Below are 21214 nucleotides of genomic sequence, written 5' to 3' on the forward strand. Positions count from 1 at the left end.
CGTGCGGGATCTTTAGTTGCAGCAACGAGGATCTTTTTAGTTGCGGCCAGGTTACCTATCTCTTGAGTTAGCTTGGTAGTTTGTGTCTTTCAAAGAATCTGTCCATTTTATCTAAGTTGTTGAATTTATGGACACAAAGTTGTTCATAATATTCACCTATTAAACTTTTGTTATTAATAGCAGTGCTATCTTACAGAAATATAATGTGAGTTACATATGTGATCTAAAATTTTGTAGTAGCCATATTTTAAATAGTAAAAAGAAACAGGTATAATTAATTGTAATAATATACTGCATTTAAAATATAATTTCAACATGTACTCAATGTAAAAAACGACCAAGATATTTTACATTCTTTTTTGTACTGTCTTCAAAATCTGGTTGCATTTTATACTTAAAACACACCTCAATTTGAACTAGCCACATTTTAAGTGCTCAAAAGCCACAAGTGGCTAATGGCTATCATATTGGATAGTGAAGGTCTATGGGATACACGGTGATGATACCCCTTTCATTTCTTATATTAGTCATTTGTGTCTTTCTTTCTTGATCAATCAGGATAGAGATTTATCAGTTTTACTGATCTTTTCAAAGAATAAGCTTTCGGTTTTACTGACTTCTCTATAGCTTTTGGTTGTCAATTTCATTGAATTCTGTTCTTTATCATTTCCTTCCTTTTGCTCGCTTGGGGTTTAATTTCTTCTTCTTTTTCTAGTTTGCTAAAGCAGAAGCTTAGATCATTGTTTTGAAACCTTTTTCAACATACGTATTTAATGCTATAGCTACATTCTACCAATCCAGTACTGACTTTAAATAATAGTTTTAATAAAAAATTGAAAATATTGATCAGTAAGATGGATCATCACATTCACAAAGTCAATTCATACCAACTGAGTTTTCATCATCTTCTAGGATATGACTTCGCTGTCTAGGACGACCTGAAGCCAGCATGAGGTCATCATCATCTTCCTCATCATTTATAATCCCTTTTGAAAAAGAGCGGGTTTCGACTGCATTGTCATTTAGAAAATCACCAGCACTACTTCTATCTTCTCCATCAAAAAGATCATTATAATCCTTTTCTACTCTGCTAGATACCTTGAACAAATTAATACAAATTAGAAAGTATTAGTGAACTACTTAGATAAACACAATTATTCAAAAGGCGATCTTTTAATATGCTCCTATAAACTCTACCAAGTAAGCAAGTGCCTTGGTAAAAATAATTAGCAAATATGTTTATGAAGATTGTATTTATATTTATATAAGACATAGTCCTTACTTTAAATGCCTTATAGTCTACGGATAAGGTGGAAGTATAAGACAGACATGTAAAGAAATACATGTGTATACCCAAATATAAAGCAAGATTTTATTCCTCACAATCATTCTCCAGAAAAGAAGTCACCTATGAGTCCTTACAAAGTCTCTCATTATAAGATATTCTCTCATTTACTTTTATTTTGAACAAGATACTGCTTAGGTAAGATGTTTACTTTAAATGATCTCAGTTAAAGCTCGTCTTTGGGGTATTTTTTGATGCTTACAGAAGTAAACAAATAGAATCAAAAGAAAAACAAAAGTGGCAAATAAATCCAACATTAATCATTGATTCCTAGGAATATGAACATATCATTGCAAGTACTGAATGTCACTGTAAACAATTTTTGAGATCACTTTAAAAAGTGAATAGTAAGCAGATACATTGTAAGGATCACAATTATTCCTATAGAATGAATAAAAACTGTACAATGTTAAGTCAATGGAAACTTATAGTTGGGTATAAAAGTCTAATGAGAACACCACTAATGGATTCAAAAGGGACTATATCACAAATCTTTTAGATGGAAGTGCATATAACTGTGTTCTGGAAAGTTGACATTTAAAGAAATGAGAGAACAGAAAAAAATACTTCTAAATTCATGTTTAAACAAATGATTTGAATAATTAAATTAATAACTATTGATAAATGCTATAAGAAGATATTTAACTATTTTATCCATAGTCCTAAAAGTTTATGTACTCAAGTCGGTCAAAAACTTTTTTCGGGAGGGGGCTTCCCTGGGGGCACAGTGGTTGAGAGTCCGCCTGCCGATGCAGGGGACATGGGTTCGTGCCCGGGTCTGGGAAGATCCCACATGCCGCAGAGCGGCTGGGCCCGTGAGCCATGGCCGCTGAGCCTGCGCGTCCGGAGCCTGTGCTCCACAACGGAAGAGGCCGCAACAGTGAGAGGCCTGCGTACCACAAAAAAAAAAAAAACTTTTTTTGGACTTTCTTATCAAAAATGAGGGTTTTAACTTACGGTGAGAGGTGTTGTAACAGAAACATGTACTATGAGGAGTAAAAGCAAAAAGGAGAGAGTGGGCAATTTTGGATAGAAGGGTTAAGGTTTTATAAGAGGTGACCTTTAAACTAAAATTTTTTTAAGTTTTAAAAATTTTATTGACATAGTTGATTTACAGTGTTGTATTAACTTCTGTTGATTCAGTTATACATATATGTATTCTTTTTCATATTCTTTCCCATTATGGTTTATCACAGGTTACTGAATATAGTTCCCTGTGCTATACAACAGGACATTGTTGTTGAACTAAAAATTATTTCTCAATTTAATTTTCTTTTTTATCAACGTTAGTCATGCATATAAATTAGTCAGTGTTATAAGATTTAATACAAAAATGAAAACAATCCTCTGCGCAGCCTCCGACTTACTTCTCTGCTCTCAATTGTTTCTTTTTATACTTCCCTCCACACTTGTAAATCATATTCCAGTGAAATTTTTTGATTTTTCAGTTTTAATTATCTATTTAATAGATGTTACTAACTTCTTTCTGTTAAGAAAGATGAGGATTTGGTGCCATTTTTCAACCACCACTACTCCCCTTGTATGCATATACACCATTCTCCTACTCCTGTCCACCCAATATAGATATATTCTCATTTTGCTTGGATCAATTTACAGTATTTAGATTTATTATGACCATGTAAATGCTATTCATAGCTGAACCCTAAAGCAAAGGAAATAAAAGCAAAAATAAATAAATGAAACCTAATTAAACCAAAAAGCTTTTGCATAGCAAAGAAAACCTTTGACAAAACAAAAGGACAACTTACTGAATAGGAGAAAATATTTGCAAATGATATGACCGATAAGGGGTTAATATCCGAAATACATAAACAGCTCATACAACTCAACATCAAAAAACCAAAAAACTCAATTAAAAAATGAGCAGAAAAGCTGAATAGCCATTTTTGCAAAGAGGAAATGCAGATGGCCAACAGGCACACAAAAAGATGCTCAACATTGCTAATCATCAGGGAAATGCAAATCAAAACCACAATGAGATATCACCTCACACCTGTCAGAATGGCTATTATCAAAAGGAACACAAATAACAAATATTGGCAAGGATGTGGAGAAAAGGGAACCCTCCTACACTGTTGGTGGGAATGTAAATTGGTGTAGCCACTGTGGAAAACAGTATGGAGGGTTCTCAAAAAAACTAAAAATAGAACTACCATATGACCCAGCAATTCCAGTCCTGGGTGTACATCTGAAAAAAACCAAATACACTAGCTGGAAAAGATACATGCACCCCAATGTTCATAACAGCATTATTTACAGTTGTCAAGTTATAGAACCAACCTAAGTGTCCATCAACAGCTGAATGGATAAAGAAGATGTGATATAGATAGACAGATACATAGATATTGGAATACTACTCAGCCATAAAAAAGAATGAAATTTTGCCATTTGCAACAACATGGATGAACTTGGAGCTTAAGGTATTATGCTAAGAGAAATAAGTCAAACAGAGAAAGACAAACACTATATGATATCACTTACATGTAGAATATAAAAAATATAACAAACTAGTGAGTATAACAAAAAGAAACAGACTCACAGATACAGAGAACAAACTAGAGGGGAGAGGGGTGGGGGGAGGGGCAATATATGGGTAGGGGATTAAAAGGCACAAACTATACTGTATAAAATAAGCTACAAAGATATGTTGTACAACAGGGAATACAGCCAATAGTTTATAATAACTATAAATGGAGTACATCCTTTAAAAATTATGAATCACTATACTTCAATAAAAATAAAATAAAAAGAAGAATCTCTCTGGTTTGGTTTTTTCTTACATGGATTCCCCAAAGATCTTCAATCTCCTGCCTGAAAAACATAAGACTGGCTGACAATGCTCTGGGAGCCAAGTATGAAAAGTGAGCTGGGAATTTCAACGTTCAAGTATATACATTTTCATTTAATCCTTTTCAGTACAGTATTCCTCCTTCACCCAACACCACTCAATTGTACCCAGTGTCCCTGGATCAGCGACCTCTGTTTTCCCTTATCTTAGAGAATAAATCTCCAGCTTTCTGCCAGAATGTATACAGGGGTGAGGGAGGGCAGTTACCTAGCTGTGCCCACTGTTGCTGAGACTGGAGGGATCTACTTGCTTGTTAAATCAACCCTCCTGTTTTCAGCCCCACTTTTTTTTGTTTAATATTTATTTATTTATTTGGCTCCACCGGGTCTTGGTTGCAGCACGCAGGATCTTCAGCTGTAGCATGCAAACTCTTAGTTGCAGCATGTGGGATCTAGGTCCCTGACCAGGGATCGAACCCGGGCCCCCTGCATTGGGGGCGTGGAGTCTTAGCCACTGGACCACCAGGGAAGTCCCTTCGGCCCCACTTTTAAGTACCTACTACTACCAAATTCTGAATCTTTGGGGACTCAGGCAAGCTAAGTGGCACCTCAGGGGAAATAATGAACAAAAACAAGGAAGTATAAAATAAGGCAGCCTGTTTAAAGCAGTTCAGTCAGGCTGTGCAGCTTAAGAAGCATATAGTTAGCTATATAAGTATATAAGAAGTATATAGTTAGCTCTAAGAGTTAAGGGAATTCATGACAGAAAAACAGGCTAAACTAAGTTATAGTTATTAACTAATTTTCATCTATAAAATATTTAACAAAAAACACCTAGAACACCAGGATACTAAAATATTACAGTTTTTCACAAAGGTATTCCTTGGAAAGCCATGAAATATTAATGGATATTATATGGAGAGAAAGAAGTTCCTTAGTAAAACGTATTTGGGAAACATTAGGTTAAACAAATTTAAATGTTCTTTGTGATAGAGCATTACTGAGCATCTAATAACATAAATTATAATTTTCCAAGAAAGTAATGTAGTTTGTGGTGTTTCCCAAATTCATATGACCACAGAAAGACTTTGAAGAGACTGTTCTACCCTATTATTACCTTACTGCTTGACATCTTTCCAGTGGGGTCACAAACATTCTCCAGGACTCCCAGATTTCCTTCTGCATCAGTATAAGCTATCTGACCACAAGTAGGATGCCATGACAGGCCACAAATTGCATAGCCTTTTTCATGTTTCACCCTAAAAATTAAAAAGTGAATTCTTAAAACACTGTCAAGAAAAATAAAAGCTATACATTTCTCTTTTTTTTTCTTTTCTTTTTTTTTTTTTTTTGCGGTACGCAGGCCTCTCTCTGTTGTGGCCTCTCCTGTTGCAGAGCACAGGCTCTGGACGCGCAGGCTCGGCGGCCATGGCTCACGGGCCCAGCCGCTCCGCGGCATGAGGGATCTTCCTGGACTGGGGCACGAACCCGTGTCCCCTGCATTGGCAGGCGGACTCCCAACCACTGCGCCACCAGGGAAGCCCCCTAAGCTATACATTTCTTTAGGTAAATTTTAGTTAGAAAAAGTTTTGATAAACATAGCTATATGTCTGCATTTTAACAATCTAATGATTGCAGATTTGAAATGTTTAATAATAATTTTTAAAAATCTAATAGAAATAAGCAAAAAAGAGACAAAAGATTTACTGAATCATACCTTTCCATGCAATCTTTGGTTTCCACATTCCAAACTATAATTAAACCATTAATACTCCCTGCAGCTAAATATTGTCCACAAGGAGACCAGGTTACTATATTTAGGGTCTAGTAAAGAAAAACAATAAATTAATAATTTCATATAATTTAAAACTAAAAACTCATTTTATTACCAAATTCAAATTTTTATAACCCTTATTGTATGCAATTTCTAATTAAATCTGATACATAAACAGCAAGACAAAGTCTGCTTACTTTTTAACTTTTTCAATAATATTCAACAATCAAAGTAATAGCAGCTTTTACTTTATCACAAGAAAATTACACTAGCACAATTTTAAAAGCAAAAGCTAAAAAATGTTTTTATCCTAGAAAGAAAGACAACACAAGTTATCCTCTTAGCAGTCACCATCAAGATGAAGAGAACTAGGAAGTGAAGTGAATCATACTAAGCCATTGCTGACCTACTGGGCCTCTGTTTCCTAACTGCAAAATGGGTATACATGAGAGAAGGGGGCGGGGGGAGGGAGAGAGAGAGAGAAAGAAACACAGACTAACAACCTTTCCTGCTCTAAAACTCCAGTGTCCATAGTCACAAGTCTCAATAAAACTCACTTAACAATAAATTATTACTAATAATGTGAGAATTACCTATTCTAATACTATGTTAGGGTTAAATTTGACTTCTTATAAATTAGAAGATTTTTCTTACCAAATTTCACAAAGGAGAAAGGTCAGATAGGACCTAGCAAAGACTTATCTACTAGTCATTCACTAAGTGAAGAAAGGCTGAGGGGTAGAAGGTGGACACATGCACAGCAGTCCGGAGTTGTTCTCCATTTCCAACAATATTTAGCTGTAATTGTATTAAAGCAAAGTATGCATTAAATATTCCCATTAGCCTACTGAAAGTATCACTTACAAAACCTACCTGAGAGATGAAATTATCTGAAAGATCAAATGGATTACTCCAAGTTTCTCTTCTATATAGCTTAACAGATTTTTCCACAGGAACTGCTAGTAACTATTAGGAAAGATAAATGATTTAAACAAAAGTTTACACTAAATTAAGTTTAAAGAGAAAAAAAAGCAGAAAATTCATCTAAATAAGACTACAAAACATAAAAGCAAATTTGAATTTTAATTGGCAACTAACAAAACTCAGAAAGCTACTTAAAATTTTGATAAAGAATGGGTGATGGTCACTGTATTGCTTGCACTGAAAGACAGAGAACTTATAGTCACTAATATTTTTAATACTATTTCTTAAGGAATATAAGCCCTTTGGATCTAAAAATTCATCTTATTTGCTGGCAGGAGAGAAACAGAGCCAGAATACTTTGAATATCTTTGGAAAAGGAAACTTATCTTCTTATATACACTTCCAAAAAACAGATTAGTAGAAAAAATAAAACTGACATATTCTTTCCATGCTTATCAAGAAAAGAAGAAAAATGTATTATTTATGAATAGTAAAACTATGTTTAAAATTTTTTTAATTAATTAGTTTAATTAATGTTTCATAAGCAAAGAAGAAATACATACTGGATTTCCCAACTATCACTTTAGTGCAGAATGTACCCTTAAATGTTTACATGACATAAAGGTCATACATTAAAAAGAAAGTCTCCCTCCAATCCCTAAATCCTATTCCTACTTCCCAAAGGCAAAAAACATAAGCATAGACCATATAAGAATGCATACATACTTATATACAAGTAGACACACAATTAAACAGTAGCATTCTATCTACTATCTATACCTACTGCTCTACAGCTTGATGTTTTTAATATATCTAAAGACTGATTATTCCATGTGAAGACACACAGATATACCTCATTCTAACAGTTGCAGAGTATTCCATTTTCAGGAATAAATTCCACAGTTTATTTAACCAGTTCTCTATTAATGAACATTCAGGATGTTTACAATCTTTTGCTACTATAAACAATGATACAACATTTTCATTATACATACTCTGTAGTGCATATGTATAAATATGCTTATAGAATATATGCCTCGAACTAGTACTACTGGTCATTCATTCTAATAAAAACTGCCACATCCTCTTCCACACAGTATGTACCAAACTTTTGATCTTTGACCATCTGACAAATGAAAACTAGACAATCATATTTCAATTTGTATTTCTTTTAGTATGAAAGGTTGCATGTATTTTCATATGTTAAAAGCCATCTGTGTATCTTTTTCTGTACACTGTCTGCTCATGTCCTTGTTCATCTTTTTACTGGGATCTTATTGATTTATAAGAACTCTTTGAATATTAAGGCAATTAGCTCTGTCATATCGTTTCAAACTTTTTCTCAGTTTATCATTTGTTCTTTGACACTGAAATATTTATTTTTTTTACTTTTCATATTGTCGAGTTTATAAATTTTTTCTGGAAATTTTCACATATACAGAGAAGTTAAAAAGATGATACAGCAAATACCTATACAATGAGATTCACCATGTGATAGGAAGTCTCCAAGATGGTTCTTGGTAATTCTCACCCCCTGGTATTCATGCCCTTTGCCAGTACATTTATTAAATCTCCTTTTCTCCACCTTTATAATACACTAAATTCCCATATATACTGGATCTATCTCTCTGTTTAATAGATATCTGTCTATTCATGAATTAGTATCACACTTTTAATTCCCATAGCATTATAATGTTATATCTGATTGAATTAGACTTTACCACTTTTCTTTTTCAAGACTTTTGCTTTTCCATATGGCTTTAGAATCAGTTCTATTTGGTCCCCCCAAACATCTTACTGATATTTTATATTGAATGCTTCAAAACTATAGATAATTCAGGGAAGAACTGACATCTTTATAACAAAAATTCATTTCTAAGAATAGGATATATTTTTCTATGTGTTTTTCTAAATGTTGCCATTTGCAACAACTTGAATGAACCTAGAGGGTATTATGATTAGTGAAATAAGTCAGAGAAAGACAAATACTGTATGTTATCACTTACATGCGGAATCTAAAAAATAAAATAAAAATAAGTAAATAAAATGAATAAATATAACAAAACAGAAACAGACTCAGAAATATAAAGAACAAACTAGTGGTTACCATGGGAAGAAGGGAGGGGGTAGGGCAAAACAGGGGTGGGGGATTAAGAGGCACAAACTATTATGTATAAAATAAATAAGCTTTTTAGCTTATCCTTTTGGATATATTATATAGCACAGGGAATATAGCCAATATTTTATAATAACTTTAAATGGAATATAATCTATAAAAATTTTGAATCACTATGCTGTACACCTGAAACTAATATAACATTGTAAATCAACTATACCTCAATAAATAAATAAATAAATAACAAAAAAGAATGGGATACATTTTTTCTATTTAAGTCTTCTTTTACTCTTCTTTGTAGCATGTTTAAATTTTCTTTACATAGCTCTTTCACATTTTTTGGTAAGTTTATTCCTAGTTATTTTATCTTTTCTTAAAAGTTTAAATCTTTTTTGATTTCACAGTTAGTGCATTATTTTCTCTCACCATGTTTTCTAAATGGCTATTGTTTATATATAGGACTATAGGTTTCACCTATTAATTTTGCTTCCAACTACCTTACTGAATTTTCTTATTAGTAATATTTTCCCCCAGTTGATTTTCTTGGGATTTCCTCGTATACAAGCATTGCATTTGCAAATAATGAGCATTCTCCTTCCCTTCCTTCAAACCTCTCATATCTTTCTATTGTCTAACTGTATCAGCTAGTACCTCCAAAATGTTAAACACTAGTAGTAAGAGTTGATATAACAAGACTGTTTCCAAAGTTGTCCCATTAAACATGAATGTAAAGAAAAAGGTAAAATCAATTCATTCCTGCCAAATGTACTCTTCAAAAAAGAACCTTTAAAAAGTTGAAATGTTTCTTCCAGCATTTCAATAATTAATTTGCTTGGAGCTCTAAAATTTATAATCTAAATGAAATAGTTACAATTAAAAAATCTATTCTTACAAAGATAACAAGGACTGGAATATATAATTAAAACAAAATAAGGGACTTCCCTGGTGGTGCAGTGGTTAAGCCTCTGTGCTCCCAATGCAGGGGGCCCAGGTTCCAACCATGGTCAAGGAACTAGATCCCACATGCATGCCACAACTGAAGAGTTCGCATGCCACAACTAAGGAGTCTGTGTGCCGCAACTAAGACCCAGCACAACCAAAGAAGTAAATAAATAAATATTAAAAAAACAAAACAAAATAAAAAACAAAATAAAAGTTACTCACCTTCCCACTTTTTGGCTGCCAAGCAAGTCTGCAGATTGATTTTGCATTTATCACATCATTGCATTTTTGCAGCAGTGGCCAACTAATAGCACATGTCTGATTTAAAAAAAAAAAAAAAAGAAAATGTAAGTCTTGTGACTGAAAAATAATCTTTTTAAATAAATAAAAATGAAAAATAAAATGCCAAATGAAAAAAAAGAAAATTTATTTCCCCTTATGAAAATTCTCCCAAAAAAAGATATGCAGCACTGAGTACATTTAATAAGTGGTTTCTTCAAACTGATAGCTTGGAAAAAAGCAACTTAATTCACTTTAACCTAATTATAATATTTGATTTACCTAAGTTACTTTAAGTTTTTCACAGTTATAAAGAGCACAAGTCTTAAATAATTAACTCAAATAGGAGTATTTCCTATGTAGAATAAGCAAACAGTATACTCACTGAATAAACGTACACAAACAAAAAAAAAACCCAATACATTAAAATCTTAAAGTAACTATGAAAATAAACTTGAGATCTACTACGAAATGTTAAGGTGTCAAAGTCAATCCTTTTAAATAGTTCAAAAGTGAGGGAAGAAACTGTGGCTGTGAGCTGAAGCATATCTGTGAGGGATGTTTTTCTCATCAGCCACATCATTCCTAGAAATGCCAAGCCTTCTCTGATTGCCTCAGGAAGAATTCCTTGTTCCCTCTGCCAATCCAGAAAGCATTTTCTTCATACCTCCTTTAAAGCTATTACCAGGCTGAGTCAGAGTAAGTTATGTGACTCTCCAAATCAAGTGTGGCCCATGCCTTACTTTCTTATCCCCAACATCTGGGGACCAACATATGGTAGTTAGCTTATAAATATATAATGATTGAATTTCCCTTTGTGATTAGATACAGAATCAATTAGTCTTCAACATATTTACTTTTGCTTAGATTGTTGGGGAATTTGATCACAAAACCAGTACTTAATGCTACTCAAAAGAAACAAACTATGAAGAAGAAGAATTATTAATTTGGTCCAATAATACATTATGTAAAGCCCAATATATGATGGAAATAGGCAAAAAGTTTTAAATTCAAATTGATGAGCTTACCTGATCTGAAATTTGCCATACCTTGACAGATCCATCACAACTAGCTGATGCCTGCAGAATAAAACAATAGATTTCTCTATAGTTACAGCCATAATACTATATGGAGACTGGTTCAACTGATAAATTAAAGAGGCTTTTAACAATTGTGTGAAACTTTCTGCTAATTCTCTCACAGTTTTAAACATATTCGCAAAAAATGCAAAAAGAGAGGGGAAAAAAATGATTACCAGAAAGATGTCCTTAGGGTCAAAGGAAAGACTTAAAACAGGGGCATCGTGTCCTCGAAATGTTTTCTGTTGGCTGCAATCCACCACATCCACAACTTTGACTAGAAAATCACTAAGAACAAGAGTAACGTACATCAATAAATGTCAATACAAAAGGCTCTCAAAAGCTATGACCCAAATATTTCAAAGTAATGAGTAAATGCCATAATTTCTTTATAGCAACATGTGAAATTTGGCACCCATATTACCTTTTAGTTTTGGTCTATAAAGTTGCTAAAAACATAACTCAAGATTTCCCATATGTTAAAATATAAATACTTTTAGAAAGTGGCTTCCTTAGTTAGATCTTAAGCTTCTATTATTTGCTAATCTAATTACAGCCACAACCATTTTTAAAAGCATTATGCCTTTTACTCCAACTCAGCAATTCACCAATTACATTTTTTTCCTATGACAAATAAGCAACAAGAAAAACAACAAAAATCCTGATTGTACAGTCTAGGTTGTACCAAAAATAATTTTTAAAATTTTGTATCCAACTATCATCTTTCCCCAATCTTTTCCAGCATTTACTGAGCAGGCTGTCGGCAAAGCAATATACCTCAATTCACAAAGAAGCACAAGTTTGTCATCAAAAACCTTTACCAGAAAGAAGACTTGAATATAATAATTAAATAACAACAACAAAGAAGGTACAGAGTCCTGAAAATGTTACCCTGAATCCAATGAATGAGGCCATTTTGTTCTAATATTATTTCATTTTCTGATATCAAAGAGCCTTACCCAGATCCAGCAGCAATTTTTGCACCATCCCCATTAAAGACCACATGGTTTGCATTTGTGGTGAAGCGAGTCAATATACCATCTGGAACTCCTTCAGGAAATGTGTGCACTTGAACAGTATTGTTAGATACTGCAGTGACCAATTTCCCATTCTAAAAGAAAAATGAAAGAAACATTGGCAAAAATTAGTTAATTAATTGGGAGTCTCTCCATAGTTAAAAATCCGGTAAAAAACAAAAAAAAACTTATAAATGTAGTTCACGTCAAGAGAAAAATAATCAATATATAATTTTTCTGAAATGGCTATTAGCAAGAAAAATTTACTTGCTGCCTTTAGAACATTTAATTCCCTCTTCATCAGCCAAACTTTTAGCCTCTGATTTCTCTTGTACTTCTGGCAAGAAAAATAGTTAAACAGTGTTTTTGTGGATTCCCAAATGTCATAAGAAGGAGACTCAGAACAAGAAAACATAGCTAATCTCAATGAGGGAAGAGCACAATAGACACTATTAGTATTGCCCTGTGTTTCCAGAAAACAATCATTGGATGTCTTTTCAGAATTGGGTAAAGTCTAAATGCGAATCCACGAATCCATGGCTCCTGTTTTTTTTTTTTTTTTGGCTGCACTGCAGGGCATGCGGAATCTTAGTTCCCCAACCAGGGATCGAACCTGTGCCCCCTGCAGTGGAAGCGCAGTGCTTATTTAGTGTTTTAAAAACACTAAATAGAAAGTTTTAGGATCCGAAAATGATCTCCAAACACCGTTGTTTTGCACAGCTTTTAGCTAAGAATCATAAAAGGTCAGGGATCTGCCCTACCACTTTAATTTTATTACTTACCCAGGAAGAATTAAGTCCTGATGGACTAAATCATAGTCTACCAACCTCATACACAATTCGATATATCATATGGTCAACTTATTAATTTATATTAAATGATAACTACCAAAAGAAACAAACTACTCAAGTTTGTTAATGAACATACTTTACCCTATAGCAATAGGTCTCAGCCGTATTTGTGCACTTAGGACCCTTAGCTTATCTACAGCATCTTCTCCCATTCTAATGGGAAAAGAACCTGGTAATACAACGACATGTTACCATATAGCAATATTTGGGGAAATGTATACATCTGTTCAAATAACAGTATAGATGATTCAAATTTGAACTGTGATAAACACCTTCAAGTTCAATTACTGGAAAACTGGTGAAAAATACTGTTTATGCCTACATTGCAACTACTGTATATAATTAAATCCATAATAAACTAAATTCATAATGTTGAAGTTAAGCTAACAATAATTTAAATGTAAAAACCAGAAGAGAATCAACAAAATGCTATAACCAACTCAATACAACACTGATGCTGCTAAGTGTTCTTTGGCAAAACTGCAGAAACACCAACTATTTATTTGTGTGCATGTACAGAAATTTTGCAACCTTGGCTGTGCTTTACTTCGCAGACAGATTTCTTAGTAGAATACTAAGCACCCTCAGTTAGCTCTAGTAAAGAATCTTGGTAATTCTTTAACAAAACTTTAACTAGCCCTCTATTCATGTGAAAATGTTAAAGTATATAACAGCACTAACTCACCTGGGAGACCTGAATAAAGGCCTTGCTTTGAAGTCATTTTCAAACAAATCTACAGGGAAATCAAATCACTACCAGTGATTTGATAGTGTCAACTACTAAAAATTTAAAAAAAAGAAACCATGCAAAGGATCAGAGCTGTGGTCTGGATCTGGTTAGACTATCCTTCTCCCCGGTGGATAGGGAGGAATGGAACCCAGCACAGGATGACTTGGGCCCACTGTGTTCCTTACTATGTCATTTGACTTTCCTCTGAGCTCTGATTTTCCCAAGAATAAAATGGAGATAATTCCACGTACCTCTCCTTACCTTTGTTAAAGACAACGTAAAATACTATGCAAGCGTTAACTATTACTACCTACAAATATGTTGATATATCCCAGTTTCACTATTTTGGAGGGTGATTTTTTTTCTGCTTTGTTCTCAAATAAAGCACCTAATTGTACTTCCCTATAGCACTGAATCCATAAAGTACGTATTTACGTATTTATAAGCAATTATGCTTTAAATGAAATTGTCAACTTTGCATGGCTATTTGGTAACATCATTTCATTGAAGAATTATAAACTCCATTCCTAAAGCCAAACATTTTAGCACTGAATATGAGCCTTGTAGTCAGTTGAATAGTGGCCCCTAGAAGACATGTCTAAATCCTAAGCCCAGGTACCTGTTACCGTAGCCCTAGGAAACTACCACAAGCCCACTTTCATTTTTTAGCTCTTTAAAGTCTTTTTCGTATACAAAAGCAGTACATACTTATTGTAGAAAAAAAAAACACGAAACTGTCCTGAGCAGACAGTGAGTTTCCCTACTCTTGTGAAGTAATATCCATTAACATGTTGGGGTTAAGTCTTTTTAACTTTATTCTATACATATGCAAATTATAAATATTTATGTACTTAAATCCTTTATTTTAACAAACAGAAGACTATGACACTCTATTTTTCATTTTTTCAATTAATTGTAAACAACTTCCCAAATGAAGGTATACAGCACTCCCGCATTTTTTTAGTGGCTGCATAGTATTACATTATATGACTACCAAAATTTATAAAATGTATTCTCTATTCAGGGACACTTCAATTGCTTCTTTTGCTATTATAAACAATGGTTTTACTAATATTCTTGTCCACAAAAATGAATGTGTGTACTTCCTTAGGGTAAATAGCCAGAAATGCCTGTGTGCATTCTAACTGTGATACATCATTATCAATTTATTCCAAAAAAAGTTCATCAGTTATACTTCCAGCAACTGTTGTGTGAAAATACTGTGAAACAGAAAATATATATTGGTCTCTACCCTCAGTTCCTGGCACAGAGCTCCTAAAACCCTTGAACTGTCCTAAGTGATAAGAGCACCAGGAGCAACTTTTGTTCCAAAATTTGGTCTTTGACTGATTCCTGACACAAAGCTCCCAAATCCCTTGGAACTTTCTGGGTGACAGGAATGTCTTTTGTTCTAATGAGGTGCGTCTTGGTGGGCTCCTGGATAGCTTCAGGATGGTGGCTGGCCGCCAGAAAGATCAAGTCATGATCAGAAGCTTGGAACTTTCAGCCCCACACCCCTATCATCCAGGAAGGGGAGAGAGGCTGGAAATGAAGTTAATAATCAGTCATGCCCATGTGATGAGCCTCCATAAAAATCCCAATAACATGGGGTTCAAGGAGCTTCCAGGTTGGTGGTGCACCCCAACTCCACATCTCCATTCTCCAGACCTCACCCCATGTTCTCTTCATCTGGCTGTTCATCTGTATCCTTTATTATGTAATAAGCTGGTAAACTTATTTCCCTGATTTCTGTGAGCTGTTCAAGCAAATGATCTTATCCAAGGAGGGGGTCATGGAACTCCCCATTTGCAGCCAAGCTGAACACAAGTTGTAGGTAATCTGGGGACCTAATACTCGCGACTGGTGTCTGAAGTGGGGGATAGTCTTGTGGGACTGAGAGCTTAACCTGTGAGGTCTGAGCTAACTCCAGTTAATGTCAAAATTGAACTGAATTGTAGGACACCCAGTATTGCAAAGAACTTATTGATATGGGGAAAACCCCATATATCTGGTGTCAGAAGTGTTGTGAGCATGGTAGTGTGAGAGTAAAGGAGAAACACAGGAGAAGAGTTGTTTTTCCTTTAAAATACTTCTCCAAGCCCTCACTATTACTGGGATCAGGAATATTTTTCATCCTTGCCAATCTTACAGGAAAAAAAGTCCAATTGTGTAATTTGCATTTCTTTGCTTATTAGTGAGATTTAGCTCATATTTAATGTACATTAGTCATTTATATTTTTTCTCCTAGGAATACATTTTCCATTATATATGACCATTTTTTAAAAAGTATCTAAAGTATCTAAAGACCATCTCATCTACCTTAATGAGTCTGGGTTTGAAAAAAATATGAATTCTGTAGAAAGATGTTTTTTTCCTATCTAAATACAATACACTCAAATTAAAATTCATCACAAATAAAAAGGTTAGACACTTAGTTTGCAAAGTCCTTCTGAAAACATATCTCCATTCTCCAAGTAATCTACATCTCATTCCTATATTTACTTTACATAAAACATTAGAAATGTGAAATAAGTATATATCCTGAAAAAGTTAATGAAACAGTCCTTTTTTCCAGTACAATTCCTCAAGTTATCTGAATTAGTGAGCTAAAAATTTGAGTTTTCCTTCACTGATTTTTCCTTCAAAGAAAAAAAAAGATACATTTAAATCTCTTAAAAGATAAAGTATAATTTCCTGCATATATTTTAATTGGCTCATCATTACTATCCATTAATCACCTTTAATAAACCATTCAGATGTTACCTGTAAAAGTTTTGGGCAAATTATGGCATTATTACACATTTTTAAATATTATTATTTCATAAGAGAAATGAAAAAGTTTATCTGTATTCAAAACTTCTATAAAAATATTTTTCTCCAAGTACAAAACATCACATGGTAGTATCATTTCATATCAATTGCTGTAATTGTTTTAATACCTTCAAAGCACATGAATATGCTTTTTCTCCAACATTAATGGACTTAGGATCATCATCATCCAAGTCTTCCCAAATCCTCACATCACCATCACTTCCACAAGTTACAATACAACTGTGAAGGAAACACACTCGTTAAAAAGTCACCCAGTTTTAGGCTTATTAATTTTTTTGGAATGTTACTTTATCTCTTTTCTAATAAAATCAAGGTATTAGCCAATATGTTTCCTCATCTTACATACATAAACCTCAATAACAAGGACTGTTAACTTCCTATTCTGTAAAATGAAAGGTAAGTTTATGCTTTCTACAGTTTCTCCTTGGCATAAAGTTCCTTATATATTTGTAACAATGTAAGAAAAATGAATGTAATCTCTCTAACAACAGGGACCAGGTCTACTTTGCTTACCATTGTGTCTCTAGCACAAAGTAGTCTCTAACAAATAGAAGCTTTGATAAATGTTGAATGAATAAATGGATGAATGGAAGAGCTCAATTATCCAAAGCTGATTATTCAAATGGCTATCTGTCAACTCCCAAATCGTTTTCTGAGTGCTTTTCTTCATTCGGTATGTGTCCTCTCTGGGCACATACAAAAGCAAATAAAATACAAAAATAAAATGGTAAATGGTGGAGTCTCGATGTGAAACTGATCCCAGGTTAAGATGGAGCAGGGAGCCAAGGGCCTAAGCCAGTGGCATGTGGCTCTGCACCAGTTCACAGAGACCTGCCCACAGCATTCCCACTCAGGATACTGAGAAGTCAATGTCGTCTTGGACGTGTCTTCATCTCCCAGAAGCAGTGGAGTGCACACCTCTTGGAATCATGGCCCATCAGGCATTCAACACGTTCCTCAGTGCACAGAGCTGGAGAGGATCCCCTTGGTCTCTGCTGAGGCACCCAGGCAGAATGCTAGTGAAATCGGGCCACACTTCAGTATGTCGCTGCCTGACCACGGCGTGAGCTACTACCCTCAAGTGACTTTCACTCCTTCCCAGATGATTTACACTCAGGGAATGTCTCCTTCCCAGCCAGGAATGATGACTTTCAAGTGGCCCCAGGCGATGCCCTTAGGAGAGCCCAGTATTCCAGGGGTGGCCCCGACCTTTGGTGGGAATCTAAGGATGCCCCCCAATGGGCCGCCAGTTCTCACTTGCCAGTGGAATCCCAATGATGTCCCACATCAGAATGTGAACCATGCCTTATTCTGGCCTCCCAACAGTAACTTCTTAACAGAGGGCCTTTAACACCTAAAACATTATTGGATCCAACCATGCCTTCCACTGAGGCCCCGGCAATGCTCCCCTCTTTGGATCAGATGTTGCCTCCTAGAAACCCCACAACTTTGGGATGCCCCCAGCTGGATCCCCATTATTGCTGGCTTTGGAATCCCAGGGCTCTTTTGTGAGCCAGCCAGTCTCCCAGGAAGACCCCTTCCTACCTAAGCAGCCCTTACCTGCTCCACGGAGAGCAGAGCAGTACTCCGGGGCCCAAGAAAGGGCTCCCAGAAGGAGAACCCCACTTTCAAGGCCTTACCGCTGCAACTATGAGAACTGTGAAAAAGCTTATACTAAGCACTCCCACCTCGTGAGTCACCAACGCAAACACACAGGCGAAAGGCCCTATAAATGCATGTGAGAAGACTGTACTTGGTCCTTCTTCCATTCCAATGAACTTAGAAGACATACTCTGATACACACCAAATACCGACCGCATAAATGTGACCAGTGCAGCCGACAATTCATGAGATCTGACCATCTCAGGCAACATCAAAGGACTCATATGCGGGTGCCAACATCCCTAGACCCACCGGCTGACAGTGGACGTATGGCTGGTCCTCCTGCTCCTGGTCTTTAGGTCAATCTGCTCTTCCCCTCATTTTGGCTTCTCTGCTCAGATCCTGCCTGCCTCTGACCAGCTAGTCTCTTTGGTAGGTATAGGCTTTGATGAAGACAGAAAGATTATGAGACAGTGTGGAACCCCATATAGCTCTGGACCTAGTCGGGCTCCTCAAAAACTGTCTTGGGTGTCCTCACATCTCTGGGGCCACCTACTTTTGTGCCAAGTTCAGCCACATGGGAAGATGAAGCAAAGTAGATTGGGAGCTTTATAAAAAGCTCTCTATCTATGTCACTCCCAGCTTGAAACCCTTTAGCCACTCTCCTTTGCCTGCTACATAAAATCCAAGTTCCTTATCTTGATCTTTGACAGTTTCCAGAGACAGACTATGTTCAAATCCTGAATTTACCACTTAACTAGCCATGTGACTTTGGGAAAGGTCTTTGATCATTATGTCAGGTTCCCTCTTCTGGTAAAAGAAAAACAGTATTGGACTGTTGTGAACACATCTTATGTACAAAATCAGATTCTCTCCGGCACTCACCAGCCTCATGCCCAGAGTTTGCCTCCTCCCATCATTTCCAGACTTGGATGGAATGCCCCCACAGGACATGGGATCTGGCACCTCAAGTAGCCACTAGCAACCCAGGAATGTGGAAGAGTTAGTGCTCCTAGGGTAACATTTGACTAATGGGAGATGGGAGAAATCCAGGCTGATAAATTCCCTCTTCTTCCCTCCCTTTTCTGAACTGGTGCAAGACACCATTTCTCCCAGTGGGGAGACCTCCCAGTTAGCCAGTGGACACACCTCTGTGCCTCTTCCAGGCTTGTCATGAAACAGACTCAACCTATCACCTGGCATTGCCTCCCATTCTTCCTTGCGTCGAGTCCCTTTTCTCACTCTCAATGCTCTGCATTTGCATCACCCAAATAAAACATTGGTACTTAAAAAAAAAGGGGGGGGCCTCCCTGGTGGCGCAGTGGTTGAGAGTCCGCCTGCCGATGCAGGGGACACGGGTTCGTGCCCCGGTCCGGGAAGATCCCACATGCCGCGGAGCGGCTGGGCCCGTGAGCCATGGCCGCTGAGCCTGCGCGTCCGGAGCCTGTGCTCCGCAATGGGAGAGGCCACAACAGTGAGAGGCCCGTGTACCGCAAAAAAAAAAAAAAAAGAAAAGAAAGAAAACAGAGCTTATACAGAGGAGACACTGAAATTTAATCTCTACAGAAGCAAATGAGAATTGAACAAGTTGTATATTAAAAGGTGAAATGGTGAATGATTTAATGTTTAAATTCTGTGATTGCTCTTTGGAAAATCTTGACTTTTGGGAAGAATCTTTTGATAGACCTCTTCTTTTTAATTATATAAATTTATGTTCTGTGCCAAAATGAAATGAAGTAGGGTTAAAATTTGTGAAACATTTAAGGGAGTCATAAGTAGAGAGAACTTACTTGATGAATTTTGTCTTTAAAAATATTGTAGGCCTAATTATCGAAAAAGGGTATTCTAAAAACAGGTGAAAAGACAGAACCTGTAAAAATACTGAAGGTGAAATATTTATCCATTTCAGGTAAGGCAAATTTTAAAAAATTGAGACTCTTCCATTTAGTAGAATTTGCTCTAAGCTTACCAGGTATTGAGAACCTAAAAAGAGTGTTTTCTCATTGAAAAATATTATGATATAAAGAAAAGAATTAACTGAAGGTCTCACTTCAAATTTATTAACCATAAAATGCAACTCTGAAGAAGACTACAGCCAGTTTTATAAGGAAAATAAATGAGTATAGTGAAAAAAACATTTTTCAGAAAAATATCAGCTACATCATGTTAGACAGACTAAAAAAATTGATTAAAGTACATGAATACGTGCCAAGAATGACTATTTTACTTATGTTAATGTTTAGATTATACATTCAATGTAAAGAAGTTTCTTAATGTCACAAATTTTTTTTAGGAAAAATTGTTTTGAAATAGTTTTTGAATAGAAATATGTTACAGACCTACCAAAACAGAATAATTTGCCAATCAAAAAATAATTTTTAAGAAACTGTACTTTTAATTATTTTGAAATCCTTCTCCCCATTCTCAAAGGTGTGCTGGCTTAGGTGATAAATTAAGAAATCCACAGTAAGTTTCAGAGAAAAGGGCTAATTTTTAAAAAAAAATTTTTTTGATGGGGACCAGTTCTAAAGTCTTTATTGAGTTTGTTACAATATTGCTTATGTATTATGTTTTGGTTTTTTGGCCTGAAGGCATGTGGGATCTTAGCTCCCTGGCCAGGGATCGAACCCACACCCCCTGTACTAGAAGGTGAAGTCTTAACCACTGGACCACCAGGGAAGTCCCAGCAAAGGGCTAATTCTATCATGCCTTTATCCTCTTTATGACATAACTCTAAGAAGCCAATGATTACCAAGGCATTTCTCACTATCTGGATCCTCCATCCTCCCACAGCAATGTTCTTTCCCTAATCTTACCACCCCTCCCTAACCCTTCCACTGGGCCTCATGAGATTCATCGTCAGGCACCAGCAAAATCAACTTTTTTCTGAACATTCCTCTGAGGACACCATTTCCT

At 35.6% G+C, this 21214-nt stretch overlaps 1 protein-coding gene and 1 pseudogene across 2 annotated transcripts in view; one reads left to right on the top strand and one right to left on the bottom strand.

Annotated features, from left to right (window-relative positions):
- Positions 1–21214, bottom strand: part of WDHD1 (WD repeat and HMG-box DNA binding protein 1) — a gene marked incomplete at both ends in the record, with an annotated part of 59183 nt that overhangs the window by 33744 nt on the left and 4225 nt on the right. Inside the window, 9 exons of the mRNA XM_079700646.1 lie at positions 888–1098; positions 5271–5412; positions 5871–5977; positions 6801–6893; positions 10132–10227; positions 11217–11267; positions 11444–11555; positions 12227–12378; positions 16804–16915. Coding sequence (XP_079556772.1) covers positions 888–1098; positions 5271–5412; positions 5871–5977; positions 6801–6893; positions 10132–10227; positions 11217–11267; positions 11444–11555; positions 12227–12378; positions 16804–16915 — 1076 coding nt within the window. The remainder of the gene's footprint in view (positions 1–887; positions 1099–5270; positions 5413–5870; positions 5978–6800; positions 6894–10131; positions 10228–11216; positions 11268–11443; positions 11556–12226; positions 12379–16803; positions 16916–21214) is intronic.
- LOC307050838 (Krueppel-like factor 17) lies at positions 17086–18657 on the top strand (annotated as a pseudogene). Its single transcript has 2 exons — positions 17086–17092; positions 17563–18657. The product of its transcript is annotated as a Krueppel-like factor 17 (transcript).

This window comes from Hyperoodon ampullatus (genome assembly GCF_949752795.1).
Source record: "Hyperoodon ampullatus genome assembly, chromosome: 3".
Taxonomy (NCBI): Eukaryota; Metazoa; Chordata; class Mammalia; order Artiodactyla; family Ziphiidae; genus Hyperoodon; species Hyperoodon ampullatus.